A 14,186-nucleotide genomic window follows, 5' to 3' on the forward strand; every position below is an offset into this window, starting at 1 on the left:
ACACTAGATTCCCTCTAGTAAGCACCAACTTTAAACAGTTTTGTGTTGTTGGAAAACTTCACTGAAACACAATCTAGCAGTTTTAGGAAATCATTCTCCGTCTCAACTAAGCCAGCCCTAAATAATAATCCTTGCATTTGACATAGCGTCAAGATGTCTCAAAGTGCTTCATAAATTATACTGTTAAGTGACTTGTGGGCAGAAATAATTTTCAGCAGAACCAAAAATGGAAGAGAGCGACACTCCTTTATCGAATGTAGCATTTATTAGAAATTCAAAGTGATTGTTTAAACAATCAATTTGTTCCCAACACTGAGCAATAAACAATTTGAGAAAAAAAAACAGTACAAAATACTGATCATATCAAATATTAGCAAACTGCACAGAACATAACTGTGCACTGTAATGTGAAGCTTCTTGTAAACCAAATATGTAATTGGTAAAAAAAAACAAATCTGCTTCATAAATAGAACATTAGATTTGAATATATTTAGCTGAGACGCTTTACAAAGAAGACATTCCTTGTGGTTCCTATGCTTTCTTCTGTCACAGTTGCTCCTAATACCCCAAATCAATCGTATTAAAAATTCTTGATACCCAGTTTCTGAAACTGCCCTCGTCACCCACTGAAGTACAGTTAGGAGTCGACTGAACCACAACTCGTCTTATTTGAATAAGAGTCAAAACCATTATCCAGATCCTCCCCATTACAAGTCAGCCTGTTTAGGCAAATGGAGTGAGTGTGCAACTGATTTACTGAGTCAGGCTGCTCATTTTCAGCCATCACAGGGTAGCTGGTTTCTTCAGGGTAAATTAAAATCATTGAACGTACTGCATATTACTGCACTGCTTTTGTTCCTCTTCAATGTTGCAACACTGCCGCCATCTGGTAATAGCAACAAATTCAAGCACAACAGTGCCATTTGTATTTTGCTGACGTCAAATACTAATCTCCCTCTAGTGTACAAACAGGTCACTAAAGCCTACTCCGCAGTTGGAAGGATGTCTTAAGCACAACTAGCTATGTCCTGCATCAGAGTTTGAAGATATTCCTTCGGGAATTGTAAAATAATGCTGAAAGTAGTGGAGTGAGTGAATGAGTTTACATTTGACTAAAACAATTCCTCAAAATTTGTGTGGTGGAATGTCTTCTTATGAGTCCCTGTCCAATAGTTCATTAACATTTTAATATATTAACATTTAGGCAGTTCAAGAGTACTCGGAGTTAAAATCTTTACAAATACCTTTTTGCACTTTCCTCAAAGCAGGAGGTGATGCAGTCAAACCTTTGTAGGAACTATTCTCAAGCAAGACGAACAAAGTAGGGGGCAGTCTTAGCATCCAGTGACCTAGGTAAAGTTACCTGCAGTTTGCATTCATTTGACCAGGCCCTAGACAAATGCTGCATCATGTCCAGTACAAGTCACCTCGAAGAGGCAAACTGGTACGTAGCTATTTTATAAGCGTTTTCACACACTTCAATAATGGAGCTTTATTTAAATAAATATGCAATATACAGTACTTTAATCCCTCTTGAAGATCGATTTTTTTGTATTTTTATTTTATAGACATTGTTGCACATCTCTCACCTAGTCACTCAATGCCAGCAAAAAAAACTGGTTCATTGTCATTGTTCTGACAGATTAGGAAGGTCAAGCTAGTGGCACTAGGATACTATAGCATTATCCACCTCACTCCACCCAACAAGGCAACACCCACTCTTTGAGAAGCCATTCTATTTTCACCCATGATGAACAGATACAGTGAAACCAACCCTTATATCTTACCGGTCCCAGCCATCCAATGACATATAATAATGACTTAGAACTAAATCATTACCAGTCAAGATAGTTGTCACCAGTCAGTCAGTGTAGGACTGGTTTCACTATCCTGATTTTGCATCACTCGGTCTATGAAGTCCTTCCACATCATCGAAGACCTGAATCCCGTTTGCAAACAGCTCGCTCCTCTGATGTCAATTCATCAAAAAATGGATGTTTTAATGCTTCTCCAAGCATGATTCTTTTGGATGGTTCATAGATCAGCATCTTCTGTATCAGGTCAAAGAGTAGCCTGTGTTCCATTCTGTCACAAAGCACGTAACTCTGAAAGTGGTGAAGAAAAGTTGCGTAAAAGACATGTACCATAGAATAAGAGATTGGCATCAATAAGCACTCGCCCCACAAACGAGAGGTCCTGGGATTGATTCCGAGGTAAGATAAAACCTTAGGCAAGTTTTTTTACTCCACACATCTGTTCACATAGCATTAAGTTGGAGTCTGGTTGTTATTCGATTGGTGGACTGCTTTCCGGGGGAAATAATCCCTCCCAAAATAAATTCAATTCATGACTGTTTGTTGGACACTGCTGTGTGCAATTGGCTATCGTGTTTCATCCACACAATATACAGTCAATTCAATTTAAAGTATATTCTGTGAGGTGCTTTGAGATGTCTCAACGACATGAGGCATGACTACATCAAATGTAAATATTATTATACTACATGGACACGATCACTGATCAGATGAAGGCTCAGCAACTGCACCACAAAGTTACTGCCAAAAAGAGAAAAAGTTGCCTTCCCCTCTTTCACGAGGAAATGATTTCAAAGAAAGTCTTAGTTGTTCCTCTCTCCCCACGCCTAGATACTAAATTAAATATCTGATCATCTTACTCGAAGAGATTTGCAGTTTTCTCGCACATATCTTCCATCTGAGCTGTTTTCATTCCAATCAAGAGCCCCACGATAGAAATACTTCTGCTTTCTGTTGAGAAAAGCAAACGTACAGTTAAACTGGAAAAAAGAAAGCATGTTTAAAGCCTCTGCCCCTCTCAGAACATTGGAAGATATGGAATGAGGTGAGTCCATCTGGCCTATAAAGCCCACTACTTTCCACAGTCACCAAATCTGCACAGCTTTATTAAGACACTTAATAAAGCACCTCCATTTGGATAGCCTATGCCACATATTAATGCACCTCTTAATCTTATTCTCGCAACAATCAACATGTTCAAATCTTTCACACGTTAAAGCCACTTAACTAAAGGAATCTTACCTGGTCTTCCGAATCATGTGGGAAGGAATAGGACCCAGAATTCTTTCCATCATGGCCAAGTGCTCCCGATTATCGTGAGTCTACGATAAAAGAAATAATCATTTACAAACGTGACTCCACAATTACTTCGATAGTATCTTTCACTTGGGATGCATGTCTTGAAATGCATTTCAGCGACAATGGGATACCCAAGCAGAGAAAGGAAGGAAGCCTAAAGATCTTGATGAAATGTAATGTAAGATATACATTTTTAAGAGGACATTGAAAGCAAGGAGAGAAAAGCAAAGTGAAGGGATTTTTAGAGAGAGTTCCAGAGAGCAGGGCCATCGTAGGTGAGGTTTACTGCCTGTAGAGCAGAAGGAATCAGCAGTTAACCAGAATATGAAGCCTGGAAGTTACAGGGTGGAATAGGACTTCATGAACAAGGTTCATGTTCATTGTAATGTTTATGATGCAGGATCCAAAGACTGAGTAGTGAATTCTGTTTTTATCCAACATTTACATTCACAGCTTCCAAAAAGGGTTACTGTACACAAACAATTTTGGGGTGAGTTGGCTGTCTGAAACATGGAAGCCCATCACCTTGCTTTCATATGGAGAATTCCCTTTGTCTTCAATGCAGTCTGCACTCTCACCTTGGAAGATGCACTCGATTTACTCAATTCCAAAAGTATTAGACATAAGTTGTCAATAACCAAGGTTTGGGAATCCTAAAGTGTGTGTGGATGCAACAAGTTAAAATCACACAGCTTTCCCACTGCTTGTCCAGCTAGAATCACCCTACCAAATAGGCCTTTGGCTTGCTGGGTTAACAACAAAACAACTCCCACTTATAGTGTCCTCCACGTCTCAGGGCACTTAACAATGGTGGAGTCCGAGGCCGAGCCTGGGGGAGGGGTAAGGTGACCGTAGGTGCGGTCGAAAAGGAAGATCTTCAGGTGTGACTTGAAGATGGGGAAGGAGGGGCCGAGGCGAAGAGGTTGAGGGAGGGAGTTCCAAAGTTTTGAGGAGTAGTGGCTAAAGGCACGACCACCGATGGTGGAACGGAGGATTCGGGGGGTGTGGAGGAGGCCGTACCCAATAGCAGAGTGGAAACAATCCTCATCCCATGTGACTGGTCTATTGCCCTAATGGCCATCAATGATCCACGCTCTCTGGTCTGTCACCATCAGAGTCCTGCAAGGTCACCTGGCTCCAGAACTAAGAATGCCAGAGGGTCAAAGTACTGAGTCAGTGACATTGATGTAAATGATGGTCTGTAATTCCCGCTCTGCATTCACAACATTGCAGCAGGGAATGTCTATAACAGTAATCATACTCCTAGACTACCAAGAGAAGATATAGGCAACACACCACTTGCAACCAATGGGGGAAATCTTTTGAATATGAAGCAACATATTTGAAAATCAATGACTTTTTGAAAGGAAACAAAATAATAACCCTTGCATTTGATATATCACGTCTTCAAGACTTCTCAAAACGCTTCACAAAATATACTGTAAAGTGAATTGACTATATTTTGTGGGCGAAACATGGCAGCCAATTGTACACAGCAGTGTCCCATAAACAGTCGTGCATTGAGTGACCAATTTATTATTTTTTTTGAAGGAATTATTACCCCCAAAAAAGCGATCCGCCAATCGACTAACAACCGGGTTCCTACTTATTGCTATGTAAACTGAGGCATGTGGAGTAAGGAAACTTGCCCAACATTTTGCCCTATCGGGAATTGAACCCAGGTCTCTCGTTTGCGAGGCGAGTGCTCTAACCAGTGAGTTACAGGACTCCATTCTGAAGTACAGGTGACAGCTAATTGTTTTGTGCACAATTCTAGAGATCAGTTTCGTAAAATTACCTGGAATAATGTGTATCCAAGATAATACTCAAATAAGATGCATCCGATACTCCACACGTCACATGGGTGTGACCAGCCAAGCTCTGTCAAAAAAAAATGCAATAGAATTAAGTGTTAAAAACTTTTCTCCGCGGAAATGTGGATTCCCAATATCTTATCTCACAGGAAACTTCATTCAAAGCTGAATCAAAGATCGGTGACTTTCAAATTCCTTATAGATAATATAAAGAAGGCACCAGTATCCGAGGAGCCATCAACTTTCACATCTGTTCTCTGCCACCGACACAGAGGTTAGCACTGGGGCATCAATGACCAAAAGTTCCCAGGTTTGTGTCCTGGTATGTGATGAGCGAACTGGTTTCAGCAGGGATACCAGTTGTTCTCAATATCCCCGGGGTCTCAGAGACAGAGAGGAAACAAAAATGTTGGCCCCAACATCAGGCTCAATTGAGAATCTCTCCATGGACAAATAGCCTCATGACACTCGCATGTAAAGAATGATCACCTGGTCAAGGTCATTCATTACACAAATGCTGTAATGAGTTGACAGTCAGACTAGCATTGTGGATGAAGGGCCAAAGGGACTTCTTAGTCAAACCCCCTCTCGTGATCAAAAGGTGCCGAAGGCAATTGTATTCCAGCAAAGGTCAGCATCTCAGCAAGGCGAGATGAACTTGGGTCACTCAGATAAACCCCACGGTTATAGGAGAGGAACAGATCACCCTGGATTGTTACAACAGCATCCTTGATGTCAATGAACCTTACCAATAAACTGTTAGCTCTTACAAACACAAGCTACTAGTAGTTTGAATCTAAAACCACATGGTATTGGTAATCTGGGATCGGGGAAGAAATGTCTTAAGCACAACTCACCTAAAATCACTTCCGGTGGCCGATAGTGCCTGGTGGAGACGATGGTGCTGTGATGCTCGTGGTTGAAGGTGGCACTGCCAAAGTCCACCACTCGGATCTGTGTATTTTTCACGTATCGTTCATCAGTTTTCTGCAAAAGACAGTACCGGTTTAATCACCACATTAAACAAGCTTATTGCGCAGTAACAAAGTAGGATTTGAGTGGCATGGTTTAGAAATCAAGAGCATATTAATTGGTGGATTATACCATCATTAAAAGTTACACTACGTCTCAAAATCATTTTCACCGACTATTGAATAAAATAGCATTACAGTTGGCTGGTTCTTAATTTTGATTTGATAAATAATCCTTAAGTCACACTGAACAGAAAGGGTCAGTTTCAATATCTACACACGTCTTCATGTGCATTACACATACAGTCTTTCAGCTTTTGATGTTGGGCCTTAGTAAACCAAGGTAGTCTTGGACTTGTAAGGGTCTCCCCATGAATCAAAGCTCCAACAGTAAAACAGATAACCTGAACTAGTGCTACATGGATTACGTCTATTTTAAGGGAGCACAAATTCATCTTTGATCCTCCACAGAGAATACAGCGCTCCTGCATTCAATGCACCTGGTGCAGAAACATGGCTTGTTTCAAAACAGCAGCTGGCTTGTTGTGCTGTAAAAAAAATGGCCACCATCCAGCTTGTCAGATTGCCCCCACCATCATCTGCATGCCACAGGAAGTTGGTTTTTTAAAAAAAAAGCTGGGTCAGTGTTTCACACTCATTTTAGGGCAAGTGTATATTGGGATCCACACCCCCAATCATGCTGCAATGAAGTGCCATATAACAGGGCTCACCCGCGACATTTAAGATGTCAACCCTTGTCTGAAAAGTTAAGCAGTGCAATGATCAGCGTACAGTGCGTACAGATCAGCACCCCAGCTTCACAAAGATCAGAAAGAAGTGACCCCTAAACTGCAGCAAAAATAAAACGACTTGCACGACTGAAAAATAAATTGGTCCAGCTACTAACCTTCTCTGGGTTGTAAGTAATGTTGAAGTCAGAATTCACAAAGAGAATATTCTCGGGTTTCAGATCAGTATGTGTAAGTTTGTTGTCGTGTAAAACTGTGGCGAGAGAGACAGAAAAACAAAAGTAATTATCTCAGAAGCTTGAACAGTAGCTCCAAATCTCCGTTGCCCGCTCTAAACCGCATAACCCCATCACATCAGTCCCCAGTGAAAGTTGCTCTACAAATGTAATTTTAGATTGCCCTCGCCAGGCTCCACATCTCAGAACAGATCAAGGTCAAGATCCTGACGCTCATCTACAAATCCCTTCACGCCCTGGCACCTCTCTGACCTGCTTATTCCCCAGGCCAAAACCGATCGCCTCTGCTCAGCTGGCTCTGGCATCCTGCATGTCTTTCGTCCCCTCTGCTCCTCTATCGGCAGCTGAGCTTTCAGCCACTACACCCCGAAACTCTGGAATTCTATCCCTCAAAGCCAATGTCTCGCTCCTACTTTGTTTTCAGATAGCGCCTTAAGACCTTCCTCTTGAACCGTGCCTACAGTCACCCCGCCCCCATCTGTTCCCCTGCTCGGTGTTAGGCTCTGCCACTGTCAAGCGCTCCGAGATGTTGCCCTGTGTGAGGGGTGCAAGTAGTTGTTGAGCAATCAGTAAGCATCTGAATGAAATGAGATCACTTACATTTGAGGGCATGGCACATCTGGTAAGCCATATGCCTGACGTGGTGCAGCGGGTATGGATAATAGTTGTTTTCCTTCAGAAAATCAAAGGTGCTTAAACCGAGCAATTCAAAGGCGATGCAGATGTGGCCATGATAGTCAAACCAGTCAAACATCTGCACACACAAACTGCAAAGCAAGACCAGAGCAGTTCAGAAACTTCAAAGTTTCCATCGCTTAAAGTTACAAGTTATTGACCACAAATCTATCATAAAAGGCAAATAAAATGAAATCCTTTTCGTTTGCCCTCATGTGGAGTCCTGTAGCTCAGTGGTTAGAGCGCTCGCCTTGCAAGCGAGACACCTGGGTTCAATTCCAGGCAGGGTGAAACCTTGGGCAAGTTTTCTTACTCCACACGCCTAATAATAATCCCTCCAATATAAAAAAAATAATAAATTGGTCATTTTCAATCCACGGCTATTTGTGGGACACTGCTGTGCGCAATTGGCTGCTGCGTTTCGCCCACAAATATATGGTCAACTCACTTTACAGTCTATTCTGTGAAGTGCTTTGAGACGTCTAAAAGAGGTGAAAAGCGCTATATAAATGCAAGGATTATTATTATTATTATTATGTAGCATACATGGCTCTCCCCACAATCTCCCCCACTACACGTTAGGTTTTACACAAGAGAAGGAATCAACACTTGGTTGCCAGGAAGAGTGGCAAGCAGATGTCGGGACTCATTTTAGAAGCAGTTTGAAGCTTTTGTGGGGAGACGCGAGTGTGGGTGTTCTGAAAGGTTGAGATCAAATGGGCCAAGAGGCCTTCTCCATCCAAACCTCTCTTGTGAATTGTGTTGAAATATATTGACGATCACCTCGGGATACACTGGCGTATTTCAAACAGCAACCCAATGTTCCAGAAGGTTCGGTAGTTAAATGGTTAAAAGTAGCTTTGCTGGATGGGCTGAGGTTAGCTTCCGATTACATTTCATATTTTCCTGGGAAGATCTTCACTCCTCTGAGCAATCGGGTCCTTGAGCATAGATGCAAGAACAAAATGGACCACAGAAAGAAAAGGCTGCAGCCTCAGACACCTGCCTGTCTCAAGGCTGAGAAACAAGCAGGGTGTGGATGGCTGCCCAGAAGTTGTCCATATCTCTACCTCTGCAAAACAGCCTGCGAAGGGTGGGGGTTATCTCTGTGACCAAGGGAGGTGGAGTTAGAAACACATGACAGAAAGATGTAACTTTGAAATAGTTGGAAGTTGTGTGGAGAGTCAGTGCACTTCCCAGTGGAATCGATATTGATTCTACTGTATCTATGTGTACATACAGGGGTGAGGGAATTTACCTCCAGTAAGAAAGTGACCATTAAAAGTGAAAGAGGAATAGAGGTCAGCAGCAGCCAGAGGAAAGACAAGGGTAGAGGTCGAATAGTCGTTGCCCAGAGTCATCGGAATGAGTAATACGTTTTGATTCTGTAAATACTTATATTTGACTAATTGTTCAATAAAACTTTGTTACACCACTTTGGATTGTCGAATCATATTTCGAATTCAGGGTTTGGAAATCCCAACAATTGGCATCTCAGAGAGCATCTCCCACTGTACCAAACTGGGAAGAGGTTTATTGAAGTGTAAGCACTCCTGTATAAATGCAAGTCGCTGTGGTTTATAACTGTGGATTAATGGAATGATGAGTCACTAAAAACAGTGAAAATCAAGTAGGTGATTTTTGTTCCCTCATGGTGATATCTCACCCAGAACAAAAGGTACAGGGTCAAGATTGTCATTATTTTCAAGTAATAATAAGGCAGAACAGACGCAGACTCTTGGCACATCAGATGCAGGCTTAAAATTTTTGTTTGATGTAGTTGCTTAGTTAACAAGGGAGGCAGTGAACACTGAGCTAAACAGACTGCGTGACTTTCAGGCTGTAATCTAACCTTGGGGGTTCATGTATGTTACACCTTAACAGACACTATCTGGCATCTATTATCCTAGTTATTGTCAAGTGGAGTTCTCCTTTAAGGCAGAAAATCACTGGACTGGTAGGATTTCCATAAAACGGGAAATTAAGAATAATTTAAGAAGAATAATCCTTGCATTTGATATATAGCGCATTATCATATCTTCAAGACATCTCAAAGAGTTTTACAGAATAAACTATAAAGTGAATTAACTGTATATTTTGTGGGAGAAATGCGGCAGCTAATCGGACACAGCGGTGACCCACAAACAATCCTAGATTGAGTAACCAAATTATTAATAGTTTTAATATCATGTAAATGAATGAAAACGTCAGCTTTCCTTGATACTAAAAAAAAACATAGGATTTATGTGCATCATCTGAATCCGTTTCACAATACTTACAATTTATTATCTGGATCCTTTTCATTAATTTTCTCCAGCACATTGATTTCCAAGCGAGCTGCTTCTCTGTATTTTTCTACATTTTTTATTATTTTTAGAGCAACCGGCTCATTGTCTCTGTAAGCAGAATGGGATATTTATAGCACTGGGGAAACTTTTTTTGGAAACAAGCAATAGCAAACAAAACAACAAACTATCTCTGCAAAGAAAATCAGACATGTACAAAACAGATTTCAGAACGCATTGCATTCAATTGAAGAGCTTCGAGAGAGAGGGAGAGGCATTTCATTAAGCAGTGATTGTATTTGGTAGTTTCATGTCAAACGCAATAAGGTCTTTCATTAATGTCACCCGTAAATACACAGTCAACTCACTTTTACAATATATTCTGCGAAGCACTTTGAAACGTCTTTAAGATGTGATAAGGCGCTAGATCAAATGCAATGAATTTTCGTATTATTAATCAGAATTAATGAAAATTCTCGTCAACCCGCTGGTTTATTACTACAAGTAGATTGGATCGGAGATTAATAATTAGAATTATTATTATTTATAATAATCCTTGCATTTTGATACAACGCCTATAACGTCGAGAACGTCTCAGAGTTTCTGTAAAGTGCAGGGACCGGGTATTTTGTAGGCAAACATGGTAGCCAATTTGGCCAAGCAACATCCCATGAAGTGAGCGACTAATTTATCTGGGGAATTGTTGGCCAGGACACCGGGAGAAACTGCCTTCTCTTTTCGAATAGTGTCGCGGAATCTTTAACATCCGTCCAAACAGTAGTCGTGGGCCCCCTCTACTCTAAGCATCACCACAAACAAAAAGCCCAACACCTGTAAGAGTTGGAATGGGAATTCACAATGCAACACATGTGCCTTTCCAAAGACATTACACTGAGGCATTGGATGCACCATCTATACATCTGCTCAGTCCTTCAACTGAAGAGCAACAGACAACGGACACTGTACAGTTTCAATAGGAGGACAAGGCATCCACTTCCATGAGTGAAAATAATTTCTCATCTCTCTCCCTTATCTCTGTAAGCAACACTGAACCCTGCAAATTGGCACCTGTCAGAAATCTACTGTTCAGTCAGTCAACCACAGCTGTTGTAACGTTTCCTTCCCAAGAGGACACCTTGACGGTTCTTTGAGGGTACATTATGTTTTCTTTCAAAATAATATACTAATTGACACATAACCTGGCTTCAGCCAAGTAAAATCACAGTCCATTTTAAAAAGACTCTAAAGCACCACCTTCTGCTGGCATCTGCAATGGAGGATTATTCTTCAATAAAAACCAGGCCATTTACTCCAATCTTGCTCAGGTTGGCAAGAGCCAAGGCTTGGGGATCCAGAGTGTGCGTTGGGGTAACTGCTAGAGTCTAATCAAATAGCTTGCCATTGATAGCACGTCTGGCAAGCTTTCCCGCTGCTTGTCTAGTTAGGACCACCCCCCACCCATTACAGCTTTGGCTGCAGGGTTTAACAGGAGTTGAGTGGGAGGATTCCCTGCCCCCAGTGCCTGGTCTTCCCTTCCAAGTCCTGCCAATGCACAAGGCTGGCTGTGCTGTCACTAGCAGTGGCCCGGAACACTGCTGACCCATCTGGCTCAGGAACCGGACTCCAGAGACCGCCACAGAGGGCTGGCTCGATTCCGACATTCCTTTGCGAAGGATTTCACCACGGAGCCAGTACAGCTCCAAGTAGACTCGGCTTACCTTCCCCCCCCGCCCCCCAAGAAGGAGGACAGTCACTAGTTTGTTGTTTGACATTCAACAAGAGTGGGTTTGAGCTTCTCACTTGATGGTAGGTACCAGGACCTTTCTGCGAGCTGGGCTTGAAATGCACAAGCCACCAGCTTCACAGGAGGAAAGTTGGAGGGGGTGGGAAATATCTGAAGCCAACAAAGTCGCACAGAAGTTCATCAATGTGAACAAGAGCAGATGGACACTTACCGGCAGTGATCGGTGCATTGTACGACTTTGCCAAACGTCCCTTCACCTAGATTATTAACAATCTCATCTAAAAAAAATTAAATGAAACACACATTCAGTATTTCCAAGAAGTTTTTTCTCCTAATGACAATTGAGAGTATTAAACCATGGCTTCTTAAAAAAATCAGATTCATTCACTGCACATTTTTTTTGGAGGGGGACGGGGGGGTTGAAAAGTGATACAACAGAGAAATCTACACAAACCGAAATACAGACTATTCCCTGCACTTAATTAAAATGAAAATAAAACATGAATAAAAAGAAAGCAAAATAAAGGGATTTAATAAAAAAGTAGCAATGACAAGTCTGCACATTTTTTTTTCTCTTGGGATCTTAAGTAGAGAGCGAAATGGTTTGTTACGAAATTGGCTGTACATCTGTCTCGCAGCCAGTCGCCAATCCGATAGACGAGATGCCCTTCTTCATCATCCTCCGCGCTTTGAGCCCGCCTGTCGCTCTGGACGCTCCTCTACGTGACGCGGGGCCCATTTTCCAAGGCATCAGCCACCAAAATAACATCCAGCCATAATCACACGGCAGATAGTTTCAAACCACAGTCGGTGGAGTGGAGTGTGTGAGGTTGGTTTTGACAAAGGCCAGCGATGAGTTGATTGCCAGATTGTCAAGTTTTCGATTTTCCCCAGCAATTCATATGGCACACAGGATATATAACGATAGGGATATTTCAAGGGACAAGTCAAGAATTACAGTACTGACGTCAAAACAAAACATCATAAAAAAAGTCTTTCAGCATGAGGAACTACGGCAACTTTTAAAAATCATAAATGGCAATTGCAGAGGCATACACACTTCACAACTTTCATGCAAGTTAGAAAACTCAAAGATAATTACCAGTGAAAATACTTTAAATGTCTGTACTTGAAGCTATTCTGCCCACTTCTTTCTTTCTTTTTTTAAAAAAAGGGAGAAAACATCTGCATTTTGAAGCTTTGAACAAGTATTTATGACATATGGAATATTAATAATGATCCTTGCATTTGATACAGAATCATATTGCGTTATTCAGACTTCTCAAAGCATTTCACAGAATATACTGTAAAGTGGATTGACTGTATTTGATGGACGAAATGCGGCAGCCAATTTCGCACAGCAGTGCCCCACAAACTGTAGTGGATTGAGGGCGGGGGGGAGGGATTATTAACCCCAGGAAACGATCTGACAATTGACTAGCAACCAGGTTCCTACTCCTTGCTAGGTAAACAGAGATGTGTGGAGTAAGGAAACTTGCCTAAAGTTTTGCTCCGCTCAGGAATCAAATCTGGATTCTCTTGCTTGCAAGGCGAGTGCTCTAACCACTATGTTACAGGACTCCAAGGTCAGGCAATACAACCGGATGACACTCACTATCAAGCGTCAGACATGATAACAATACGGTAACGACCACTTGGGTGAGGTTTAGGAGAGCAAGTGGAACCAGTAAAACCAGATAGAGAAGGGGTACAGGTTAAGTGTCAACAGCTTCAGGAGAGACCCGAAAATTGACAGTCAACAGAGAGGATTTTGGCACTTTACAGATGGTACAATGCAGAACTGGTGTAACCTACACCTGGTCCAGTCGCGGCTGCAGGAATCAGCCGAATTCAAAGCTTCGAACGTACAGAGGTCTCCATTCCAAATTTCACGCCAAATGCCACATTTCCTCTGGTGACGATCAGAATACAAAATGCTGAGCCAAGTCAAGGTTAACCCACCCCCTGCCCATTCCGAGGAGAGAGAGAAAGCTACAGAGGTCTAAATCTCTGCCCGCATTTCCCTTCAAGATGCCGTTAGCGTAGCACAGAGAGCCCCGACTGTGGCTCAACCCAATTCAGCTCTTATTTGAGAAAATGTCAGGCTTCTGCCTGACACCTCTCTCCTCTTCCCCCATCCCCCTATCTCCCCTGAGGCTGAGACATTCTTTGGGGATATTTGAATTATCACAAGTGTTATTTTAATGCCACACTGAGCCACACGCCTATCCAATCCTTGTCTTAATTCCTAAAACATATTCATGAAGACAGTGAACTAGTGACAGCGACACCGAGGAGCCACTGAAAACAATCCTGTGCAATGTCCGCCTCTCTTTTTGAATGTTACAGGTATGAGAGAGCCGCTTGCACAATTTAAGATGTTCTTTTAGGCAAAGCGGCCTTTGATTGACGAAATCTGTATGAACAACAGAACCAAGTCATTTCACTGATGGGCAAGTTTAAAATGAGCAACTTGTGCACTGGAATATACCATCCGCAGACCTGCATTATACTTGCGTAATCCGCGCCTTAAACCCCAGAGGAAATGCAGGACCAATTTTGAAATCCTAGACTCTGTATAACTAAATATACAGACAGT

The 14,186-nt window shown here is 42.0% G+C and overlaps 1 protein-coding gene across 2 annotated transcripts in view; it reads right to left on the bottom strand.

Moving 5' to 3' along the window:
• Positions 1-227: 227 nt before the first annotated feature.
• The window catches only part of LOC103188948 (dual specificity protein kinase CLK2), an 18,453-nt gene continuing 4,494 nt past the window's right edge, over positions 228-14,186 (bottom strand). For both annotated transcript variants that reach the window (XM_007909153.2, XM_042342913.1), the window contains 10 exons: positions 12,213-12,306; positions 11,799-11,865; positions 9,838-9,954; positions 7,484-7,650; positions 6,806-6,900; positions 5,785-5,914; positions 4,912-4,994; positions 3,057-3,136; positions 2,675-2,765; positions 228-2,105 (listed from right to left, as the gene is read on the bottom strand). In XM_007909153.2, coding sequence (XP_007907344.1) covers positions 1,929-2,105; positions 2,675-2,765; positions 3,057-3,136; positions 4,912-4,994; positions 5,785-5,914; positions 6,806-6,900; positions 7,484-7,650; positions 9,838-9,954; positions 11,799-11,865; positions 12,213-12,306 — 1,101 coding nt within the window. In that variant the 3' untranslated portion in view covers positions 228-1,928. The remainder of the gene's footprint in view (positions 2,106-2,674; positions 2,766-3,056; positions 3,137-4,911; positions 4,995-5,784; positions 5,915-6,805; positions 6,901-7,483; positions 7,651-9,837; positions 9,955-11,798; positions 11,866-12,212; positions 12,307-14,186) is intronic.

The sequence above is a fragment of the Callorhinchus milii genome, unplaced genomic scaffold (genome assembly GCF_018977255.1).
Source record: "Callorhinchus milii isolate IMCB2004 unplaced genomic scaffold, IMCB_Cmil_1.0 Scaffold22, whole genome shotgun sequence".
NCBI lineage: Eukaryota > Metazoa > Chordata > Chondrichthyes > Chimaeriformes > Callorhinchidae > Callorhinchus > Callorhinchus milii.